This window comes from Danio rerio, chromosome 8 (assembly GCF_052040795.2).
Source record: "Danio rerio strain M-AB ecotype USA chromosome 8, GRCz13ab, whole genome shotgun sequence".
NCBI lineage: Eukaryota > Metazoa > Chordata > Actinopteri > Cypriniformes > Danionidae > Danio > Danio rerio.
The window spans coordinates 49,420,001-49,442,525 of NC_141028.1; the positions used below are offsets into that span (position 1 = coordinate 49,420,001).

The 22,525-nt window shown below is 39.0% G+C and overlaps 1 protein-coding gene across 50 annotated transcripts in view; it reads right to left on the reverse strand.

The window, feature by feature from the left end:
- ep400 (E1A binding protein p400) overlaps positions 1 to 22,199 on the reverse strand; it is a 66,530-nt gene extending 44,331 nt beyond the window's left edge. For 29 of the 50 annotated variants that reach the window (XM_087265227.1, XM_087265218.1, XM_087265225.1 and 26 more), the window contains exons 1-16: positions 22,040 to 22,199; positions 13,735 to 15,074; positions 10,911 to 11,018; positions 10,611 to 10,695; positions 10,121 to 10,240; positions 7,927 to 8,303; positions 5,811 to 6,116; positions 5,516 to 5,701; positions 5,209 to 5,349; positions 2,910 to 2,988; positions 2,779 to 2,825; positions 2,409 to 2,463; positions 2,233 to 2,322; positions 2,028 to 2,141; positions 164 to 351; positions 1 to 91 (exon numbers count right to left, since the gene is read on the reverse strand). The exon at positions 1 to 91 is cut by the window's left edge and continues 87 nt beyond it. In XM_087265227.1, coding sequence (XP_087121353.1) covers positions 1 to 91; positions 164 to 351; positions 2,028 to 2,141; positions 2,233 to 2,322; positions 2,409 to 2,463; positions 2,779 to 2,825; positions 2,910 to 2,988; positions 5,209 to 5,349; positions 5,516 to 5,701; positions 5,811 to 6,116; positions 7,927 to 8,303; positions 10,121 to 10,240; positions 10,611 to 10,695; positions 10,911 to 11,018; positions 13,735 to 15,042 — 3,295 coding nt within the window. In that variant the 5' untranslated portion in view covers positions 15,043 to 15,074; positions 22,040 to 22,199. The remainder of the gene's footprint in view (positions 92 to 163; positions 352 to 2,027; positions 2,142 to 2,232; positions 2,323 to 2,408; positions 2,464 to 2,778; positions 2,826 to 2,909; positions 2,989 to 5,208; positions 5,350 to 5,515; positions 5,702 to 5,810; positions 6,117 to 7,926; positions 8,304 to 10,120; positions 10,241 to 10,610; positions 10,696 to 10,910; positions 11,019 to 13,734; positions 15,075 to 22,039) is intronic. The other 21 variants (XM_087265242.1, XM_087265235.1, XM_087265241.1 and 18 more) reach the window with 1 other exon arrangement.
- Positions 22,200 to 22,525: the final 326 nt, after the last annotated feature.

The window sequence follows — 22,525 nt, forward strand, 5'->3', positions numbered from 1 at the left end:
TTTTGCGATGGAGGCTTGCCAACCACTCCACCCCAACCTGCTGGTACTCTCTCAGAGATCCATGTAGAAGAGAGGGAGGAGAGGAACGACTCTGAGAGGAAAGAGACAATGAGTCATCAGACACTGTGAATGAACAACTGAATCTTTAATATTAGTTACTCACAGTCAGAGTGGTCCTGGCGCTGCCTTTGGGTAAAATCAGGTCTGTTGCTGCTGCAACTTCTGCGATGTCTTTTGTGGGTTTCCCATCTGGACCTGAAGTTGTCCGCTCAGCCCCACGGTACTGATCCATACTCAGCAAAGAGTCTATCAGTACTGCATCATGTGGACTGTCCAATGGAGTGTTCATGTCTGAACAGAGAACAGCATAAAATAAATGTAAAAACGCTACTGAAAAATCAGAAAAACAAACAATCAAAGGTACTGATTTATCTGAATTCTTTATTTTGTATTCTAGCAGAATTTTTATGGCCGACGCATATACAACTCAAAATTCAGATCATTATGAGATAAACAAGTTTTTTTTTTGTTAACATTACATCTGTGTCTCCCTCTGTAGCTGCTGCTAAACTGCGGATCCCATGTCTCATGTACCTTTAAATGAGAATTACAGGCCACTTTATAAGGTAAACCTGTCCAACTGCTCGTTAACGCAAAATCAGCCAATCAAATGGCAGCAACTCAATGCATTTAGGCATGGTCAAGACGATCTGCTGCAGTTCAAACCGAGCATCAGAATGGCAAAGAAAGTTGATTTAAGTGACTTTGAACGTGGTATGGTTGTTGGTGCCAGACGGGCTGGTCTGAGTATTTCAGAAACTGCTGATCTACTGGGATTTTCACCCACAACCATCTCTAGGATTTACAGAGAATGTTCCAGTGAGCGGCAGTTCTTTGGGCGCTAATGCCTTGTTGATGCCAGAAGTCAGAGGAGAATGGCCAGACTGGTTCCAGCTAATAGAAAGGCAACAGTAACTCAAATAACAACTTGTTACAACCGAGGAATGCAGAAGAGCATCTCTGAATGCACAACACATCAAAGTTTGAGGCGGATGGGATACAGCAGCAGAGGACCACACCGGGTGCCACTCCTCTCAGCTAAGATCAGGAAACAGAGTCTACAGTTCACACAGGCTCACCAAAATTAAACAATAAAAGATTGGAAAAATGTTGCCTGGTCTGATGAGTCTCGATTTCTGCTGTGACATTAATATGGTAGGGTCAGAATTTGGCGTCAACAACATGAAAGCATGGATCCATCCTGCCTCGTATTAACAGTTCAGGCTGGTGGTGGTGGTGTAATGGTGTGGGGGATATTTTCTTGGCACACTTTGGGCCCAGTTGAGCCAATTAATACCAATTGAGCATTGTGTCAACACCACAGCCTACCTGAGAATTGTTGCTGACTATGTACATCCCTTATGACCACAGTGTACCCATCTTCTGATGGCTACTTCCAGCAGGATAATGTGTCATGTCATAAAGCGCAAATCATCTCAGACTGATTTCTTGAACATGAAAATGAATACTCAATTGGCCTCGACAGTCACCAGAGCTCAATCCAATAGAGCACCTTTGGGATGTGGTGGAACGGGAGATTTGCACCATGGATGTGCAGCCAAGAAATCGGCAGCAACTGCGTGATACTTTAATGACAATATGGACCAAAATCTCTGAGGAATATTTCCATTACATTGTGGCCAGGAAGGATTAAGGCCATTCTAAAGGCAAAAGGAGGTCCATCCGGGTACTAGTAAGGTGTACCTAATAAAGTGGCTGATGAGCAAATATCACAACATAGGATCGAGTTAGAAAGTGAATGAGGATTGGTCATTTTACTAACATCTGAGTGGCTTGTCAAAAAAACTGAATATTCATTTTATCAGCCACATACTTTTATTTGCAAATACATTTTTAAAAAATTAAATGCATCAGTCCACCACTAATATATTTCATGTCTTGCGTTTGACATTTCTGAACAATTCAAAATGCTTTGGTTTATTACTGAGCATCAGATAAACACAAACCTTCAGCTTCCTCTCGGTCTTCATCCTCACTTTGGCTGGAAGGCTGTGGCCACTCGAAGCCCTCAGCGTAAGCCCCAGCGTACTGCTTCACCAGATCATCCAATGGCACTTCAGCTACAAAACAAAGACACAGATTATAATGGTGATTTTTTTTAATGGATTTTGTTTAAACAAATAAAACATTAAACACTCCAAATACACAAACCTTCTTTTGTTAGCTCCGCCAGCTCAGCCTTCTGATCTGCTGCAGCCTCTGTAGCCTCCTGCTCTTCTATTGTACTTTCTTCATCTTCAACTGTAAAATAACAGCAGATCAATGAGACACTCAGCACACAATCAGAACAGAGCTGTCTGCTAAATCTGTGTTAATGCAGTATGTACCCTCCACATCTGACAGCGAGGTGCTTGACTTCCTCTTACGAGATGGACCAGTTTCCTGATAAAAGGAGAATAAAATGACACTTGAAGATTATGTTGGACAATGATTAGAATGTGAGTGAAGCAGTGATAAGGATTTGTGTCCACCAAAGCAGAATTTCCAGAGGCAAGCTGTTTTTTGAGTTGACTGCAATGACAGCACTCAAACTACCAGTAGTATGACAAGGTGCTGAGTGTCCATTTCATCGCGGCAAACTCACCGTTTTTAAAAATGCATTTGAGAATCATCTACTCATTTTAAGCTGTATAAAACCACTTTGGAGGACACCTGCCCCAATGATGTATCTTGCAAAACTCATGGAGAAGTTCTTACCCGTTTACTCTCTTTGTCAGATGACTGGCCTGATTTAGCACACTGGCCTGTAACAAATATAAAATCTCTTCTGAATTAATAAACACTGACAAAGTCAAACAGGCCATAAAGTTTTCATTTCTCAATCTCACCTTTACTCGAAGCCTTCTGCAAGCAGAGAACTTTTTTTTGTTTGTCGTAGATCTCAAAATGATGCTTGATTTCAACAATCTGTTAAAAAAATAAATAAATTACCAGTTTATCTTTCTGATTAATTATGAAAAACTTCCATATTTGGAGGAATTTATCACTGTACGGTGATAAAGCTAAAGGTGATTGCTAATTTAATTTTAAGTACCTAATACACTTCTTAGTATCAGACAGTGTTGATCCACATTGAGTAAAAGGCAATGAACCCAAATTAAGGCAAAAACCTTGAAGCTAGTTTTTTTTTGCATTCATTTTGTCCCAGTCCTGAGAATGTATATCAACACTATTATTGTTGACTAATACTATAAAAGATTTTCACTAACTAAATTAAAATAACAATAAAAAAACTTAATAATAACAATGCTATGGCAGCAATTGTTGAAGTATAAGTGTACACAAATTGCAAATAAACCAAATATAAAAACAGATATACAAAAATAAATAAACTTATACATATACACACATACATATATATTATCGTTGTTAACGTGCTGCGTTAACACGAGACTCTTTTTGAGCAATAAAAAAAATTACGCCATTAATCTATTCTCAAAGTTAGGTTGGGAGCTGGGTCTGTTCTACGCAAGCTATGATGACTTTGACCTTGATATTTTAGCGCAAATGTATACCTGACCGCTGAGCCGTCTGACAAAAAAAAGTGCCTTTCTGAATCTTATCAGCAGGATTCCTGACTTTAACTGCAGTTCGGCAGTTTCACTTTAACTCATGAACATTTAATTCATGCCACTGTGACAAATTGGAGTACTGGACGCAAATACGGAGTAAGGACTGGTGAGAGTGTTATGGAATTTAATAACGCACGCCAAATAGAAAAAAAAAAACTTCCACGTTTCGCAATGTGTGTGTGTGTTTGTGTGTGCAGTCCTTTACTGACAGCCGCATGTGTGGATCTTGTCGGAAAATTATGGCGAAAAGTCCAACATGACTGTAATAGTTCTGCAGTGTTTACTTCAATAATGCCACTAATATCTGCATACTCCACATGTCTTAATTGCATTTCTGTTTAGTTTAGTTATGACTTTAGTTATGACTTTAGTCTAAGGTGATCAAAAATCGCTGTCTCAAGCTTATGTAGGCCTACAGTTCAAAATTCATGTTTAACTGAATAAACAGTTAGTAAACACAAGTTCATCTTATTGAACATAAATTATGTTCATGATCAATTATCATAGTAGAACAGTTTCTCAAGCAGTTTGTGAAGCATTTTAGAAACAGGAGATGAACCCCTGGTCTAATGTGCCACCTGGCTTAAGAAACCCAGTCGATATATATATATATATATATATATATATATATATATATATATATATATATATATATAAATAATACACACACACACACTATGACCTTTTTGATTGACGTCAAATTAGTCGCCTGAACTACATGACAGCTTTACACATGAAGGAAGGTTCACTAAATTAAACAGCCCCAATTTTTTAAAATAATTTTCAAAATGTAATTTTTCTTACGAGAAAGATTTAAACATTGACATGAACTTACAGTGAGCTTTAAATCGTAAAACAGATGACAGTTAGGTCGCTCCATGCAAATACCCTAGAGCAGATGATAGCCAATAACATTTACGCTTAGATGAAAAGTCAAGTGTTTGGCTGTTGTCCTCTGTGAAGCGTAGATTCTGTGACATATTTTGTGAATAAACTGTTAAGTGCACAGAAACCTTGTAGTGCGCAGCCGCGGAGGTGTGGCACACATCATCCCCCAGTGAACATGGTGAAGATGTGCAGTGAGGAGATTTCTGATAACCACGATGAGCAGTAACCGTAAAAAACATCTGACTTGAGCAGGACTTTGAACAGCTTTCTAGCACACACTATCATGGCAGTAAAAGATGCATCTGAGCATGTCTCTGACAGTGTTATAAGGCTTAATGTTATAGCATAGCTTTTGTCTTTCATGCATAATTTTGTATACTTTTATGCATAATTTAGCCAGCGCTAATGTTGCATTATTAACGAAAACTAATGATTGGTGAAATTGCATTGATTTTGCACCGTGTTACGAGCTGTCAAATAGCATGTGTATATATTTCCTGCAGATAAATAGCAAATTGTGGGATGTAGCATAACATTTGCATTTTGTGTTTTATTGATAACATCACTAGCAACTAGTCGATGTGGACTCTATTTTGCTAACATAAAAGTCAACTTCCAAAAGTGTGAAGTAGTTTAAACACTAATATAAATATGTATGTAAATATACCTGCTCAATATTGGACCAGAAGTAGTCAACCCCTCGAGCGATAGTGCTGGCAATGTGCCGCAATCTCATCTCCTCCTCTTTCTTCTCACGTTCCCCCATCTTCTTCTTTTCAACATGGTAACGTGCACATGTGCGTACAAGCTACAGACACAGATGGAATTGAACTCCAAATCAAAGAACTTCATCTGGCTCAAATACACGAGGCCAAATGGATCAATTTGTATGAAAGAAGAGTGCAAAGCCATTGGCACAAATAAAACTGTTTGAAACATTTCTAAAATCAAAGACCAAACGAAACACCTCTCACCTTCTTCGCCGCAGCCATCTTCCAGCGCCTTTCCTGAGCAAAGTCAGCAGCCATCCACTGCATTTCTTCCAGCAGGTAGTCCCATTGGGATTTGGGCCGGCAGGACTCCTGGAGCTTGGGCAATCTGCTAGCTGACCACTGACCCTCTTTTCTGAGCTCTGCGATACGCTGATGCACATGGCTCTCCTACAATGACAAGTAACAATCTTATCTGAGATATTCATAAGAAATGTTTACTACAAAATGTTATTTTTAGTGGATACTGCCCATATCCAAGAACCTGTTGTCCGCTCACCAGCTTGGCTTGTTCTGCTTGCTTGTCCTGAGAGCTTTCCTGTGAGTTCTGCCCGATCGAGCTCTGACCCAAGCTGGACAGTTTCAGCCCGACAGTGCCATTTGTGGCAGTGAGTTTGGACTGGGCCACTGGAGAGAGGCTGGGGCCAGTATTGGGGGTACGGACCGGGGCGGAAGTCAGTGGGGAGGGGAGAGAGGATGGGGATGTGAGAGGAACAGAAGAGATGACAGGGCTGGAGAGAGAATTGGACATCAAGCGCTGGGCAGCCTGGGAAGTTTCTGCTCCAGGACGCACAAGTGTGACAGTCTGAAAAAGAGAAAGAGGTGAACTGTAACAACATCTACTAATGAGAGTAGGGCTGAGAGACATTGAGAACGGTTACAACATATTCATGATAAGTCTGTGAATATTGTAATTCTTGTGTATTTCTGATTTATTGATCTATTGGGTTGTCCTAAAGACTATATAATCAACATTTTTAAATCTCTAATATTCCAGCAATTTAAAGATGAGTAAATATATGAAAATATAAATAGGGAAATGATGATTACTGCTGTGTGTTCATTAAGACTTTCAAATCATTTTATTATTACTTTTATAGCGTCAGCAGATGCTTTTTCAAACAAGACAGACACTTTTTTGTAAAGATTTTGTTTACATGGATAGCTAAATTCTATCAAAACAATTCAGGGGTAGTGCAGAAAAGTGATAGTTTTACAGCAGCATTACAATGTTCATTATGGCACAGAATAACCTTCCCATCTCTCCAGAGAAATGGGTTTTACATTTACATTTAGTCATTTTTGCAGACGCTTTTATCCAAAGCGATTTACAAATGAGGACAAGGAAGCAATTACACATCTATAAGAGTAACAATGAATAAGTGCTATAGGCAAGTTTCAGGTCTGTAAAGTCTAAGAAGGAAAGTATTAGTAATTTTTTAGTAATTTAGTAATTTTTTTTGTAAAATTTTAGTAATGTTTTTTTTTTTTTAGTACAGTTAGTGGTATATCCAGAGAGGCAATTGCAGATTAGATAGTGAAGTGAAGACTAAATAGTTGAGTTTTTAGTCGTTTCTTGAAAACAGCGAGTGACTCTGCCGTTCTGATGCAGTTAGAGAGTTCATTACACCAACTGGGCAGACTGGGCTTTTACATTCAAAGCAAACAGACTGAAACAGCATGCCAACTGTTTGTGAGTTTGTCATCTGTGCAGTGGAGAATGCGAACAGTAGCAGGAAAATAACCACATCTCTAAACAAGTATTCAGAGTAATGGACATTTTATGCAAATGGGAGTCGGCAGGTTTGCTTGAATAAGGTAAACAAATCTGAATCCACAACTTTGAGTTTCTTGTTTCTGTTAAAACAAAAATGTTCAAGGCATCCATAGTAGAAAAGAAAATACTATGAAAGTCAATGAAATAATAAAAGAATTTTTTTTTGTGTTCATCAGAAAAAAGGAAAATTTAAACAGGTTCAGAACAAGTTGAGGCAGATTTATTTATTTATTTTTTTGGGCTGACAAGGTTCCTGCAGTCAAATTTAAGACTAAGACATTTTTCAAGACCGTGAAGAATAAAATTACAGATTTACAAAAGGGCTAAACGGTAAGGATTTTTAAAAATGGCCCAGAAAAACCAAAAAAAAATGTAAATTAGATATTTCTTAGCCACATATTTCAAATAATGCGTCAAAACAAGCAGACCTTAGTTGTATACACATGCATAATTTGTTCAACATAACTTAAACTCTTTAAAAGCTAAATGTATGCGCAACATACATTATAAAATTGGTTATGAACAGTTTTGAGATGCACTGTTAGTGATCGGATGTGTGGGTATCAATTGGGTGGCTTCAAACAAACAAGGGAAAATTTAAACTTTTTTAAAATGATTTGAGGCCAACAAGACAATATTTCAGTAAATTTAAGACTTTAAGGCCTAAAATTTTGCTTTTGAAATGTAAGACATTCTAAGAGCCTGCGGATTCCCTGGCTTGACTGTCCCTTTACTGGAAATGATCATATTATTAGAACACATGAAGATACTCAATGTTTCAATGTAATTTGTGAGGCTTCTCAAGGCACATTACAAATATTTTTGCATTCATACTCACTGCCTGCCCGGGTTGCATGACAGATTGCTGCATCTGCTGTTGCTGCTGCATCTGTAGGTGAAGTCCTGACTGCATTTGCTGAAGCTGGGCCTGTAACTGTGCATGTGGATTGACAGGAGCCAGGACGGCGCCAGCACCCTGCACCTTCACCTGGAGCTGTCCTCCAGTCACTGTAGCCTGCTGATCCACCACCATGGCCTGTCCCTGGGTCAAAGAGAGAGGCAGGCCTGCCTGAGGAAGGCGGCCTGGAAGCTGTGGAGGTGGCGTGTGAAGACTAGCAGCGTTCTGGACAGGGGGACCTTTGGACGGGTCATATTGCTGTTGGTTCTGTTTCTGCCCACCAATCTGGACTGTTTGTGGGGTGGGGGGCATGCCTCCTGTTATAAGGGAGAAGATGAAGGGAACAGAAAGAGGAGAAAGATGGAAGGACAGAAGGATATGGTTGGTGGGGAAGAAAGAGTTCCATAGGAAAAGGGAATAGATTTAGAAACACAATATATTGTCTTAGTTCAATACATCCAAAAATAATTACCAGTGTTTTACTGCAAATTTTTGTAACTATTTCTTTGTAAAGCACATTGAAGGGCCAAACGGTTGTATTTGGCATCTGATATCCAAGTATATTGGATGCTTGTTTTTAAAAATGTTATTTCTTCCCCTAAAAAGAATAAATTCCACATTGCATAAACTTTTTTTAATGTCACAAAAAACACAACACTACAAATTTCTATATTTTTCGATTTGTTTGTTTTAAATAATTATTTTAGGATTTAATTCACCACTTGAATACAGTGTAGTACAACATAATTAATACATTTAGTATTCCATATCTATCATGAAAAGAACATTGTACTGCTTAATATCTTTGTTTCTAATATCCATAAATGTACCATATCAGCCATTTTTTTACCTGCTATATGTTCCAACTAAACGTTTTTTTTATGATATGATGTTATGAGTAACCAGCAATGTGTTACACAAAGCTGGAGAAAAGGGAACATTAATGAAAAATACTGTTCATGTCACAATGACTACATAACAGAAATCAAGGAAGATTTACATGTTCTAATGAATGAAAATTAGAACTCGTAAATGTGAAAATTAAAATCTCATTCAATGCTTAAGAATACAACTATGAAGAACAAAACTAATCATGCATTAACACTAAACTATCCAGAAGTGGAAAAGTCTAGATATATTAAAAAATAAACAATCAAAAAACAAAGAAAACAGGAATTTAAAAAAAAGAAAGAAAATAGGAGAGAAACTCAAAAGAACAAGAGGCACATAAAGGAAATGAACACAACTGAATCACTGACACATTTCATGAACATGCATGAAGCGGGAAATGAAGCTGGAACATCTGCGCTAATACTTGAGCTGCACAACAGCAAAGCACAGGAATGACAAGGGAAGACAAGCACAGAAGAAGGTAAAGCCCAGCTGTAAACACTAAGCATCTCCCTCTTTTACCATTTCATCATGAGACAAAAACTTTGGCCATTTTTTAAAATCCGGAGTTTCTGAGGTTAATCTGTTGGTTTCTAAGACCTTTCCTTTCGGCTCCTCACCATCATCAAAGACATGTTATGGAAACCGAAGATGGGAACTGAAAATAAATGGTGACAATAAAACACGCAGAAATGAAAATAACTCGCTACATGAGGGGAACCAAGACTGAAAATGCATTGAGATTCCACGATGAGTGCAGTGAGTTGAGGGAAGTGAAGACGGAGCTTTGTAGGATCAGGAGAAGAGATGCCAACTACTACAAAACCACAGAACTAAAGGGAAAAAAACAAACAAACACGATGTGAAAGAGGACATCCCAGTAGAGAAGACAGTTTGTTGCTCATCGTCTGATGAGCCATGGATGGAACCAGATATGCCATTATGGCGAAGAAGAACGTAAACGGATGAAGTGAATGGCTGAAATCATAAAAAAAAATGAACATGTGATGTCTTCCAAACTGATCTTCAGCTGTATCTTCTGCCCAGCTGTTCTTCTGATGGTTAAAGAAAGATTTTTGAGATGAGGACTAAAGCCTGAATGGATTCCCAACAAGTGGATCACAGCTGGTAGATGATGCTTGGAAAAAGGTGGGATCAACTTTGGGAACTCTGGAATGAACCCTGACCTCCAGCAGCACTGAGTAACGGACATGGCCCGAGGTGCACGCAGCGGCGCTCCTACCTTGCGCTGTCGGCATGAGCTGCTGGAGGGGAACGCCGGGAGATCCTAAAGGAGTTACAGCAGGGTGTTGGAATATCATCCCATGCCGACCCACTTCCATCCGGGACCTCTTAGCCTGATCTGGGATGCAAAACACACAATACCCTCAAAACGCAAAAACCTCCCTGCCATACAGAATGAGATAAAGAACAAGAGAAACTAAAAGAACAACAACAAAACAAAACAAAAAGAATAGCACTCGGCACATGGCAATGATGTCTGCACACCAGCAGGTAGCTTTTGGGAAGCTCCGCTCCCCCATTTACTGGATAACAGGCTTCAAACACATAGCTGGGAAAAGATGCTGGAATACTGAGTAAGCAGAAGCGAATTGGAGGTGGGGAAAAGAAACAGAACAGCAAACGGAAAAAGGAGGGGGAAACAAAACAAAAAAGAAACAAAAAAAAAAAAAACAGACCTCCACCTTTGCCCTGAGTCAACGTCGCCCTACCTGCTTGTGCCATGGCCTGCTGCCTTTTGAAAGCCTCCATGTCCACAGGGTTAGAGATGCTGCCACTTGCCACCCCGGCATGAGTCTGTGAGACGCAAAAACAAAACCAAAGTGAGAGTCTCACTCACACAAAGCAAAAACAGTTCTGGTGACCTTAACTAAGACCTTGCCTGATTAAGTCTATTGACACTACTCTCTCAAAGCACATAATCAAAGTACTCTCATGCTGAGGGTTAAAAACATCAGAAATATAGCTGAATGAATTTTCCTTCACATTCCCAGTAAGGAATCCTCCATCACCTGGAACTGCTGCTGAGTCGAGAACGCTGCAGACACGTTGGGTGGGAGTTGTGTAGCTATAGCAACCGGAGTCACTGTCTGTCCATCCTTTCCAGTCACTACTTTCACCTGAGAGGTTGTCATAGAAACAGATGAAAGATACAAAGCCACAGAAAATACATCTTGATGTCTCCGAACGAAACGGAGACTAAGAGTTCCCTACACAGAACCTGCCATCAATCATCCTTATTTCGCCTTGTTATGAGAACGTACGTTCAGTTCAGGTTGTAGAATGTCATGTGGTGGGATTCCCCAAAAACTTTTGAGTCAATTTTGGAATGAGATGTAATAAAAGACATTTTAAAATCTAAAAATATACAATAGATTGTCAAGCCCCCGGTCTTAGAGATATTGTGTTTCCACTTTTTTGATTAAAGCAACATAAAAGTAACCTTAAAGTTTAGAAATTCACACAAGTGCATCATGCTTGTGATGACCCTGATCACATCACACAGCTATACATCATAGTTCAACTCGATTTGTGCAAATTAGGGATGGGCAGTATACTGCTACTAGAAAAATACCAGTACATATTATATTTCAAACAGAGCGTAATTCATTAGGTAAGCTTATCAGTGATACAGAACTTTTTAATCAACTATTTGATGAAATAATTACTTCAATAACTAATTTTAGATTAATAAATATAAATCGACAAATTTAAACGTTAACAAAGTTAGTAATGAATTTAAAAAAGTCTTAAAATGCACTTCAATTATTATTTTTCATATAGTTTTGAGGCTGGTTATTTGTTGCTTATGGTATCGATGTAGCATCAATACCAAAGTATTACATTTTGGTATCGTACCAAATCCCAAATTTATGTCATCTAGCCATCCCTAGTGCAGACAGAAACACATTTAGGGGAAAAAAATACATTGCTAATGTCACTATATAATACTTCTAATAATAGCAGGGCACATTTCACTCTCTGCCATACCTGTGTCAACCCTCCCGTTTTTTGGGGTTTCTCAGGTATTTTACAATTCTTTACCGCTATCATCCCGTTAAGATATTTTCCTGTATTTTTAGCTTACTGTGAAGGGTGGCAATAAACATTAAAGAGCCGATCCTCCCTATACACAAACCTTAATGCTAAACCACCAGGATATGCAACTTGCTCTTAAATGTGAATCTATACTGTGCTTTCATTTTATTTAGGCATAAAAACGCTTTGAAATAAATATAAAAACCCTCCAATGTAAACCTTAAAAACAGCCAGTTCATGTAATGGATGTGTGACTGTCTGATGCGCCCCATACTAATTATTAGACACTGCTTCCCAAATGGATTCTGTATACACGATTTAAAGTGAAGCAAAACTTTGGGTTTTGAGTGCGTGTTTGAATAGAGACATACATATAATAAAAATTATTCCTTATTTTCACATCCAAATGTTGACAGGTATGCCCACTGCACATCTGATATTTAAAACTAATTCAAGAGTTCACACTTAATTAGTACTTGATACTAGTTACAGGTTTGGCATGCTGTCCCAGGAGAGAACCCTGAGCTCTGAGATACTTGAGCCCACGGTTCCCGTCTGGTCATAAAGCAAAGAAGGGTGTCTGAGATCAGGTAGGTCTCAAGAGCTCCCCCTGGTAAAGGTGGAAAGGGGGAGATGAGGGGGATTCTTCCAAAAAAAATAAAAAAAATAAAAGTAAGACAAACCGGGCTATTTATTGATGGCTTGGATTCTTCTGATTGGTTTATCGATGGTTGTTGACAAGGGACCAGCCGTGATCAATCATAGGACGTGATCCTCTCGAAATTAGCTTAAAAAACTTCACTTAGTGTCTTATGCTGCGTTCACACCATACGTGGAATGCGCTTCAAGCATGAGTGATTTACATGTTAAGTCAATGCAAACGCGCGAATAAACATCCTGCGGCGTGATATGCGTGAATGACGCAAATGGCGCAGGGCGAATTGAGCGTTTTGCGCGTTTGACTCGCCTAACAAGCGTTTCCCGTGAATCTCTCGATTTCGAAAATCCAAACTTCAGCGGACATTCGCGCCGCGTTAACCAATCAGAAGCTTGCTCTTGTGGGGGCATGATTGTGACGTAGAACCTGTCTATCAAACTCGGCTTGGCTCAGTCAGAAGCACCGCTGAAAGCCTCCGTCATCCAGGTCAAGTTTCTGGAGGAGTTTATGAGCTCACAGAGCTGGATGCACCTCTGAAAGAATGTAGTGGACTCAGACACGACCCTAAACGTATCGACGCTGTTTTTAAGTCTTCATAAAGCACATAAACACCGTTATTTTCTTCATAAAATCCATGTTAGCCATTTAGCTATGTAGCTAGAGTCTTGGGGCAGACAGAAGCCCTGCCCATCACGCGAATCTGAGTCTGTTCTGATGTGAATTTGACACGAAAATGAATCAGGGTTTGATGCGCGTATGAAGCGAGTAAACTCAAATATTCACGCGGCTATTCACGCGTGAATAGCACGATTTATCCGCGCGTTCCGCGTCTGGTGTGAACACAGCATAACGCTAGTTTACAAAGCATTAAATAACTATGTGACCTGCCTAGAGATTAAAAGGACTAAATTGAATACATTTTTAAAATCACATGTCACATGTCACATTTAAAGTGACATGACAATTTTACTTCAGTTCAAAACGTACTTTTGCTACGGTTGTGTAAATGTTTAATGATATCTTGAAATGATTTGCCTCATTTTTTAGTGCTGATATGCATGTTTTGTTGTTAAAATAGACCTTGCTAATCCCTACATTTATTTATATAAACTTGCAAAATTATCTTTAAGTTCTTTTACCTCATCGTTGATGACCTCAGACTGTTCTTCTTCCTCCTCTTCATCTTCAAGATCGAGATCGTTTTGCCTTAGGTAGGTGAAGAGAGGAACGCAAGGTTTTTTCTTAAAGGCAATGTAGTCCATCATGTTCCCTTGCAGATGCTGCAGGAAAAACAGCTCAATCAGGTACTCCTTAAACACTTCTTTCAGACCCTCCATCTTTTTCCCATGATGCTCCAGACACTGTTTCCTCAACTGCGCCACCTCTGGGTTTGAGGGAGCAATCTCCTCCAGCTTTTTTGGCTGCATCTTCTTCATGCTGGTCGGGGTCAGGGATTGGCTGGAAAGGGCTTGGGAAGAGTTGCTTCTGGATGGGCTGGAGGGTGGAATGGTGGATGGGACCCCAAAAGTAGCTGCCGCAGAGTTTGCCACGCCGACCACACTTTGACTTGTCTTCTCAAACATGGTGGGTCGGGCTAACTGGCCTTGGATGATGCTACTGATCTGAGGTGGCAGATTGGTGGTGGTGATGGGTCCAGGGCTGCCCAACGTAGGAACCTGACTAGGTAAAGCCTTATGGTGTACGGTGCTGCTCCCTGGTTGAGAGTGTGGCTGGGAGAGGCGTCTTTCTCTGACAGCGCCTGGCGTCCCAGGTGAGGTCAGATGAACAGTTCCTGTTGCCAATCCTGCTCCATCCTGGTATACAAAATGACCACTTCCAGGTGGGCTGCTCAAATTTATTTGCCTTACCATTATGTTTGCCTCCACAAATCGTGTCGGGCTCTGACCACACACCCCCAAGGCTGACCCAGGAGCATTTGGCCTGGGCACAGCTTGTAGGGGAACTGGACTGTGCTGGGTGGGACTTTGAGGCTGCATGGTCTGGGGTAAAGGTGATGTCACTTGGATGTAAGATGAAGAGCCAGGCTCAAACCTCCACTGTTGGGGCTGGTGCTGAAAGCCAGGGGACGCAGGGCTCTGGAGAGGCAGAGAAGTGAGGGTGATCTGCTGGTTCCCAGTAACCATTGGTCCCACATTCTGTAAAGTGATGTTCATATTTTGGCCTGTGACTGGACTCCGACTCATGATGATTTGATAATTGGGAGACTGCGGGGCAGAGGGACTTGCTGAGGGAGCAAAAGATGTCACCGGTGACTGTGGGAGATTGGCGTTTGCAGACTGTTGCTGGGTAACCGGAACAGGCTGCTGCTGTTGTTGTTGTGGCTGCTGTGATTGCTGCTGCTGTTGGTCTTCTGCCTCAGACCCAGTGAATGACTTGGATCTCTGAAGGTTCCTCTGCACATTTGGTGGGCCTCCTCCATGGTGCATTGCGTGCCACTTTAATTTTATTAAAAGACACTCTGTGGGGAGAAAAATAAATAAATCAATGTTTTTGACCATGCTAAATGTTTTTTGTTGGAAAAAGTATAGATTAAAATAATTATATGAAAGTGTTTTTTTTCTGGTACCTTGGCTGGTTTAAATGTAAAATATAAATACATAAATATATATGGTTGAAGTCAGAATTATTAGCCACCCTTTGAATTATTATTATTTTTTTTATATTTCCCAAATGATGTTTAACAGAGCAAGGACATTTTCATAGTATGTCTGGTAAAGTTTTTTCTTCAGGAGAAAGTCTTATTTGTTTTATTTCAGCTAGAATAAAAGCAGTTTTGAAATTTTTAATTTTAAACATTTTAGGGACAAAATTGATAGCCCCTTTAAGCTATATTTTTTTCAATAGGGCTGCACAATATATCGTTTCAGCATTAATATCTTAATGTGCACATGCGCAATAGTCACATCACAGAATGTGCAATGCTGGGATTTTAGTTGACCAAGAGCCACAGTTTAGAACACATGAGAAATGTGATGTCACTTGTTAACTATAACGGAGTGAAAGTTTATCAATTGCATTTAGCATTTAGGCACAAGAGAGTTTAAAGCATTCAGGCACATGCAATTGTGCTGTTTGTAGCTTTAGTAAAGATGGATTGTATTTGGAATATTCATTCAAAAAAGACTGCAGTGTTAATTCACAATGAATTTTTCAATTTCATTACCTGAATACTGTTAGACTCCCCAGAAATCCATAAAACACTGTATATTACACTTTTATCTTTAAAAGTATAACATTATGAATGATTCACTCCTGAATTATGAAATCCTTTCCAATTAGCTATTTGGCAAAACATTATTCATATCGCAGAATATAGATCACAGAAAAACTAAATATCACAGGGTGCTTTCACACCTGTAAATCGATTCAGTTGTTCCGAAACAGAGATTATAAATGTTGCATTGTTGCTCTTTTCTCTTGGAGCGGTTCGCTTTCACATTGCAAAGTTTCTAAACGGACCAAAATAGCTAAAACAAGTCACGTGCGAGTAAACTCTCCTCACATTGGTCAGAGTTTATTTTGCAGCGTCCCGCTCAGCTGTCAGGAGAGGTGGTGGTTTGATGGTGATTGACAGGGTGCGCGCGCGATGTGTCTGAGGAGAGATGCGGTGGGGAGGGGTGAGAAGGGTGCGCGACGATGCCTTTGAGGACTGGGAGGGAGATCATCACTCATTTGCGGGCATCCGGAGACACACGAAAATTCACGCCATACTCATAATTCTCTCTTCATATGGCCGTAAGCCTATTACATATCCATAAAACACTGTGATATAACCGCGATCGGATCGGATCGCTTTCTCACTGCAATCGAACCGCTCCAGGGTTCGTTTCAATCGAGCCGAGACCACCTCATTCAAGCGATCTCGGAGCGATTACTTTGGCGCGGAACAGAGCGCGATTGCCCTGTTCACATATGCCAATCGAACCGCGCTAACTGGGCAGTCGAGACACGTTCCGAAGCAAAAGTGTAGGTGTGAAAGCACCCACAATGTCAAACATTTCCAATATCATGTAGCTCTATTATATAGTTAGTTAAAAAAAAAAAGTTTGACTGAATTCATGGTAGTCATTTAAAAAGTATGCATAAATGCATTCTGACTAGGGCTGCACGATATTGGAAAAAATTTGACACTGCAATATTTTTTTTGGAGCATACCCCTATATGAAAATAATTTATCATTTTGATTGTACCAAGATTGTTTGGTATGGTTCTGTAGGAAAGTGTGTCTGCATAACATATAACAATCTACAAGCCTAGATAAATGAAATAAACAGTGTTTCATTGTTTTCCGAGGAGTCTGACAGTATTCAGATATACAGTAATTGAGTAAAACAATACTGCATAGTCTTTGCTTTATAAATAACTCAAAAAAATATGCATATCCTACAATATAACTATTGCAAATTGTTACATTGCGATATTGATGCTGAAACGATATCCCAGTCCATATCAACAGGCCTAATTCTGATTTGATCATATAATTTAATGAAGACACGGTAGAAGTGTTGTGAACAACCGTAAAGTGGAATAACAGAAACTTGTTGGTCACATGACAATGGGGGAATTTACAGAATAAATTTCATGCAAGATAATTTTAGCAATCACAATGTAGTATATTTATTCACAGATTGTACCTCCTTGAGAGAGTATGGTGGCATGAATCATTATTAGTATCATAATAATGATATTCGTGACACAAAATATCATATGATAAAATATAATGGCGACAAATGCAGTCATTTTTGATAATGTGCAAGAAATTGAAAATAAATTGAGAATAAAACGCCATGTGAAAATGAAATCAAAAATGAAACTACATAGCTCTTAAAGAGACAGTACACTATTTTCCTGCTGTCGACTGTTTTTATCATTATTAAATCAAACAAAAAAAGACAAGAACAAAAAAGTTTGTAGCTTCAATAAGAAATAAATCAAGTTTAATTCTTAAGGGGGTCGCACACCAGAAGCACTGCTCGGCAAGGTGCAGCACCATGCATTTCAGAATTCTAAACATTGGTTTCTATCAGGGTACACACACCGGCGCCACAAGTCAGCGGCTGTCCGCAGGCCCAGCCTTGACTAATCAGGACACTGTTTATATTTCTGCAGCGCCACAGAGCGCTATCTGAATAGTTTCATTTTAAATAGCATGCGAATGTGCGCAATACTAAAAAAATCGAGTGTGCAATACTTTCAACTCTCATGTGCGCACCATGTTGCGTGTGACGCCCTTTACAGTGAAGATGCTTAAAGCACAGTTTGTTTCATTTGTATATTTATATTCCTCTTGTATTTTTCTACCTTAATTTTGATAACTATTTTGCTAGTTTCTTTTTTACTTTGTCCCGTTCTGCTTCAGTATAAAGAATTGTGTAACTGAATGATCTTTGAAACGCATAGGTGTATTAGCAACCTTTCTAACAATGAAAAAAAAAACTTTATCCTAAAAACTTTTTGGTCATATGGCACATTTCTTAATCGTGATTACACATTTGAGCAAAATATCCACGATTATGATTTTTCCCATAATCTAGGAGAGGGCGTACTTGTATGCATCCATACAAATGGCCGTAATCTGCAATAAAACTACACTCAAATAATTATGCTTGTTGTTTAAAAAAAGTGACAAGTAGCTCAATTCTAACTCCATGTCTGTTGAAGGGTTGAACAAAATCAATATCACATTTGCATAAATTACACTCTTGACTTAGATTGTAGGGTAACTCAAACTGCATTTTAATACGCCTCAGCACATAGTGAATGAATTATAAAGATAATTTAACAGAGACTTGACAATCAAAAATGTCAGTTAATACATTATTTTAAAAAGTAATTATTATATAATAATAATCATAATATTATCACTTACCCCAAGACAAATTTTGCAGTAAATAATAACCTTAAAATGAAATGGTTTTAACATTTTGTAATGAGAATGATGCATTATCTTGGTCAATTAAAGGGTCTGTTTACCCAAAAATGAAAAAAAAAATGAAAACTCAACCCCATACCAAAACATATGACTTTTATTTATTTTGAAACACAAGTGAAGATATTTTTTTAACAAAGACCATGAAGAGCATTTTCATTTTGGGGTGCATGATTTCTTAATCATACCAATATTATCAAACTGAAGTTCTCTGTTCTCATTTAATCCATCAAATAAACCAAGACGTTTTTATTTAATCTCTCAACAGCCTTGTCAGAGGTTAATAATCTATTAATTTGTGTCTTGTGTGTGCCACCTATTTTGGTTCAGTTCTCTGCAACTACATTCAAGATTCTAAAAAAATCTACAGTTGCAAAATTTCTTAAAACATCCACAAATTCAATTCAATTCAATTAATATTTGTTTATATAGTACTTTTTTCAATGTAGATTGTGTCAATGCAGCTTAACATAGTTCTAGTAAAGTCCAGATTTAAAATAAAACCTGAGAATTCACACAAGGCCTTCCGATCGATACATGTTAAAGGTATTATTACTGAGTGATAACAAAACTAGTATCTAAATGTAAATGTACAGTAGAGCAGCACAATTAATCGAAAAAAGATCGCGATCTCGATTCGACCCTCTAGATGATGCTTATCCAGCATTTCTACGATTCTGCCAATCATATTTTCAAGCTCAGGAGAAAAGAAAAGGTGGCCGCCCCGCAAAGTCATCAGATTGTTTTACATACGTTGTTCAGCAACGTGGACACTAATGGTGTTAAAACAGTCACATACTGTATTTATAAGGTATAATTCACCCAAAAATGCCATTTCTGTCTTCATGTAAAGATGTATTCGGGGCTGCGATATCACGCGTGACGTGAACTGCAGACCGTGAGCTGTTACCACAGAGAGGGTGTGTGCGCCCCTGTGAATTAAGTCTACTTTAGTGAACAGAACCTGCATAGGCTGTGAATAACAGGAATAGGGTTGTAAATAACGTTCAGTTTGTGAAACAGAGTGACTGTTTGAGAGCCGCGCGGGAAATATGAACTGCACAAAGCAGTGAACACGAAACCGAAAGCGCACAAAACATTTAAATAATCATATGGCATTATAGAGTTATGATTAGGCTACGACAAGCATTTGATATGCTTTTTTCTTTCTTAGCAAACACAGTATTAAAGGGCCATGAAACACCCTCGTTTTAGCAGGGTGTTTTCACACCTCTACTTTGGAAAGTCAGAAAAGTGGGCGTGTCCAGCTCTGTTTAGGGGGGAGTTTCGGAGAAAGAAAAGAGGCATGGTGTGGGAGTGTCTATTTGAGCACACGCTGACTTTCAGAGTCAAAACACACACACACACACACACAAACACAAACACACACAAACACACAAACACACACAAACACACACACACACAGCAGACAATGTGACTGTGTTTACATGAACATCTGTAGTCGATTATTTGCCAAATTATTAAATGGTGGACTTTAACTGCAGTTTGGCTCTTTCATTCAGGGAATTCATTCATGTCCCTCGTGACAAACGAGATATTTGATTTGAGGAACTGCTCTAAGCGTGTATTTTTCATGCAATGTTTGATACCGCACGGCGAATGAGAGAAAAAAACCCTCAGCATTTCCCGGAAACTTAGATGCACACGGCAGGTAGCGTCAGAAAGCCGCGTGTGTTATTCCGGTCACTAAATGCGGTGAAAATCCTACACGAGGTTAAAGTTTGGTTGTAGTGCTAACACGTTTACATTCAGTGTAATAGTTTGTTCGATACGAACGAACTGAATAAACAAAGAGCACTGGTCGCTCACTTACCAAATCTGTAGAGACAGGACAATCACCAGCAACTAGAGCCGCGTCTTTATTAAGAGGAGACTACAAGCAAATCCGGATCTCAGCGTGTGCAGATGAGAACAGCTCTCAGGTAAACAATAATCCTCCTTAGACACGCAAGTTATTGTTGTCGAGCGTCGCGTACACTGTAATACACGCGTGACTCCAGCTGCGCTCTCACAGAGAGAAAATGAAAACAAAACTAACTGCAGCAAACTATAAAAGCAAAACTTCACGCCTGTTTTGCCAACACAACGTGGCGTCTCTGTCGTCTAAACACTGTGACAGTAATGAATATTAATGAAGTTGCACAATAGAGTGCATTGAGTGGTTTGAACCAAGCCTTACTCATGCATTAATGCAACACACTGTAAGACGTAATAAGACACACTCTGGCACAGACGCCCAGTCTGCACGCTGGAATACACGCTATTATGTCATGACCGTGATGCAACTTCAAAAATTCGTTTCAAACCGGAAGTACGAATTTGCTTGAAATAACTAACTTTTCAGTGAAATTTATGTGTCCTAATAGTGTTTTTAGCAGTGTGGGACACATATACGACTGTCAACAGATCAAAAAATGTGTTTTGGTGTTTCGTGACCCTTTAATATAGTTTTTTACCTTGCGTTTGAGAAATAACAATAATAATAGCCCACTCATTTAAAAAAAATGTTTACATCTACAGAATCGTGAGAAAATCGTGATCTTTATTTTAAGCAAAAAAAAAAAAACGTGATTCTCATTTTAGCCAGAATTGTGCAGCTCTAATGTATAGATATACTAATTAACAGTATACCGACTGCTTGAGTCTTGACCACTCAATAAGATCAATAATGTATTGATCAGCTACGGAATATGGCACTACACTATTAACACATCTTAAAGAAATTCACCATAAAAACCACAGTGAATAAATAGAGGTAAAGTTGCTTTCATATTCGGATATTCACACATTCTCCTTAATAATATAATTTCAGAAAAGTATCCTTTGCAAATTCTAAATAGGGAAATCATATTAGCAGCAAATGACTATCAAAGTACAACATTGTTCACAGTGAATTAGATAATGATAATGTTGTTTACAAGTCATACTTACATTCTAATTACGATCGAACACTCAAAGTAACACAGTAAACAATATAGAGACTGCTAAATAAACGAATGTGCGAATATAAAACCAACTTCACCGATATCAAATCAAGATGAATTATTGTAACGCAGTGAAATATTTTGCAACTGTCAAGGAAAATTACGCTGAAAAAAAAACAGTGGCTGTCTGAGTCAAATACTGTATTAACTAGGAGTTTTGTGATATATAAGGGTAAACCTCTTTGTACAGTACATTTTATCTAAAATGAAGCCCACTGTGTGGTTGACAACACTGGTTACCAGTTAAGCCCTCTCGCTGCATCTCTGACACGGTTGGCCACAGCCTGCTACAGCTAACAAACCCACCCACTCTCGGCTTATCAACACCCAGCTCCTCTTATCCAGCGAAAACACGTTTAATATGCATGTGTGGGTTCTTAAGGCACATGTAGTGGAGCAGTTTAGATCAGAATATAAAATAGATTATGTTTAAGTTTCCGCTCGCTTTAGCTCGCCTGCTAAACACAAACATCAACACACGCCGCTTACCGTAAAATCACCGTCCCGAGCGCCGACCATCCGCTGTAGCGCTACCCCCAGAGTCTGGGTCACAAAACACCTTTGCGTTTGCACTTTGACCAACACAGATCTCAATAAGACTGTTAGAAGTATTTGACAGATGATTTCATGTGAAACATGGCGATAGACTGATTATTTTTTTTCTTTCTTCTTTAAAAGACCCGGAAACAGTCACAGGAGAACGTGACGTCGGCTTGACTGACGGGCTGTTGACCAATCATGTCACGGAAAGAACAGAGGACGTGTGCGGGTGGGCGGGAAACTGAAGAAATCACTTCCGTTTGCTTTTGGTACTCACTTTTGCACAGGCTTAGCGTAGGCTGTTGAAGTTATCAAGAAATATTTATATTATTTACTAAATTACCCATTAATTGTACTTTATTAACGTCTACCCCTAAACCCATTACCCTCTTACAGTAATGTAAAAACAGTAATTATAGATAAAATCAGTTATAT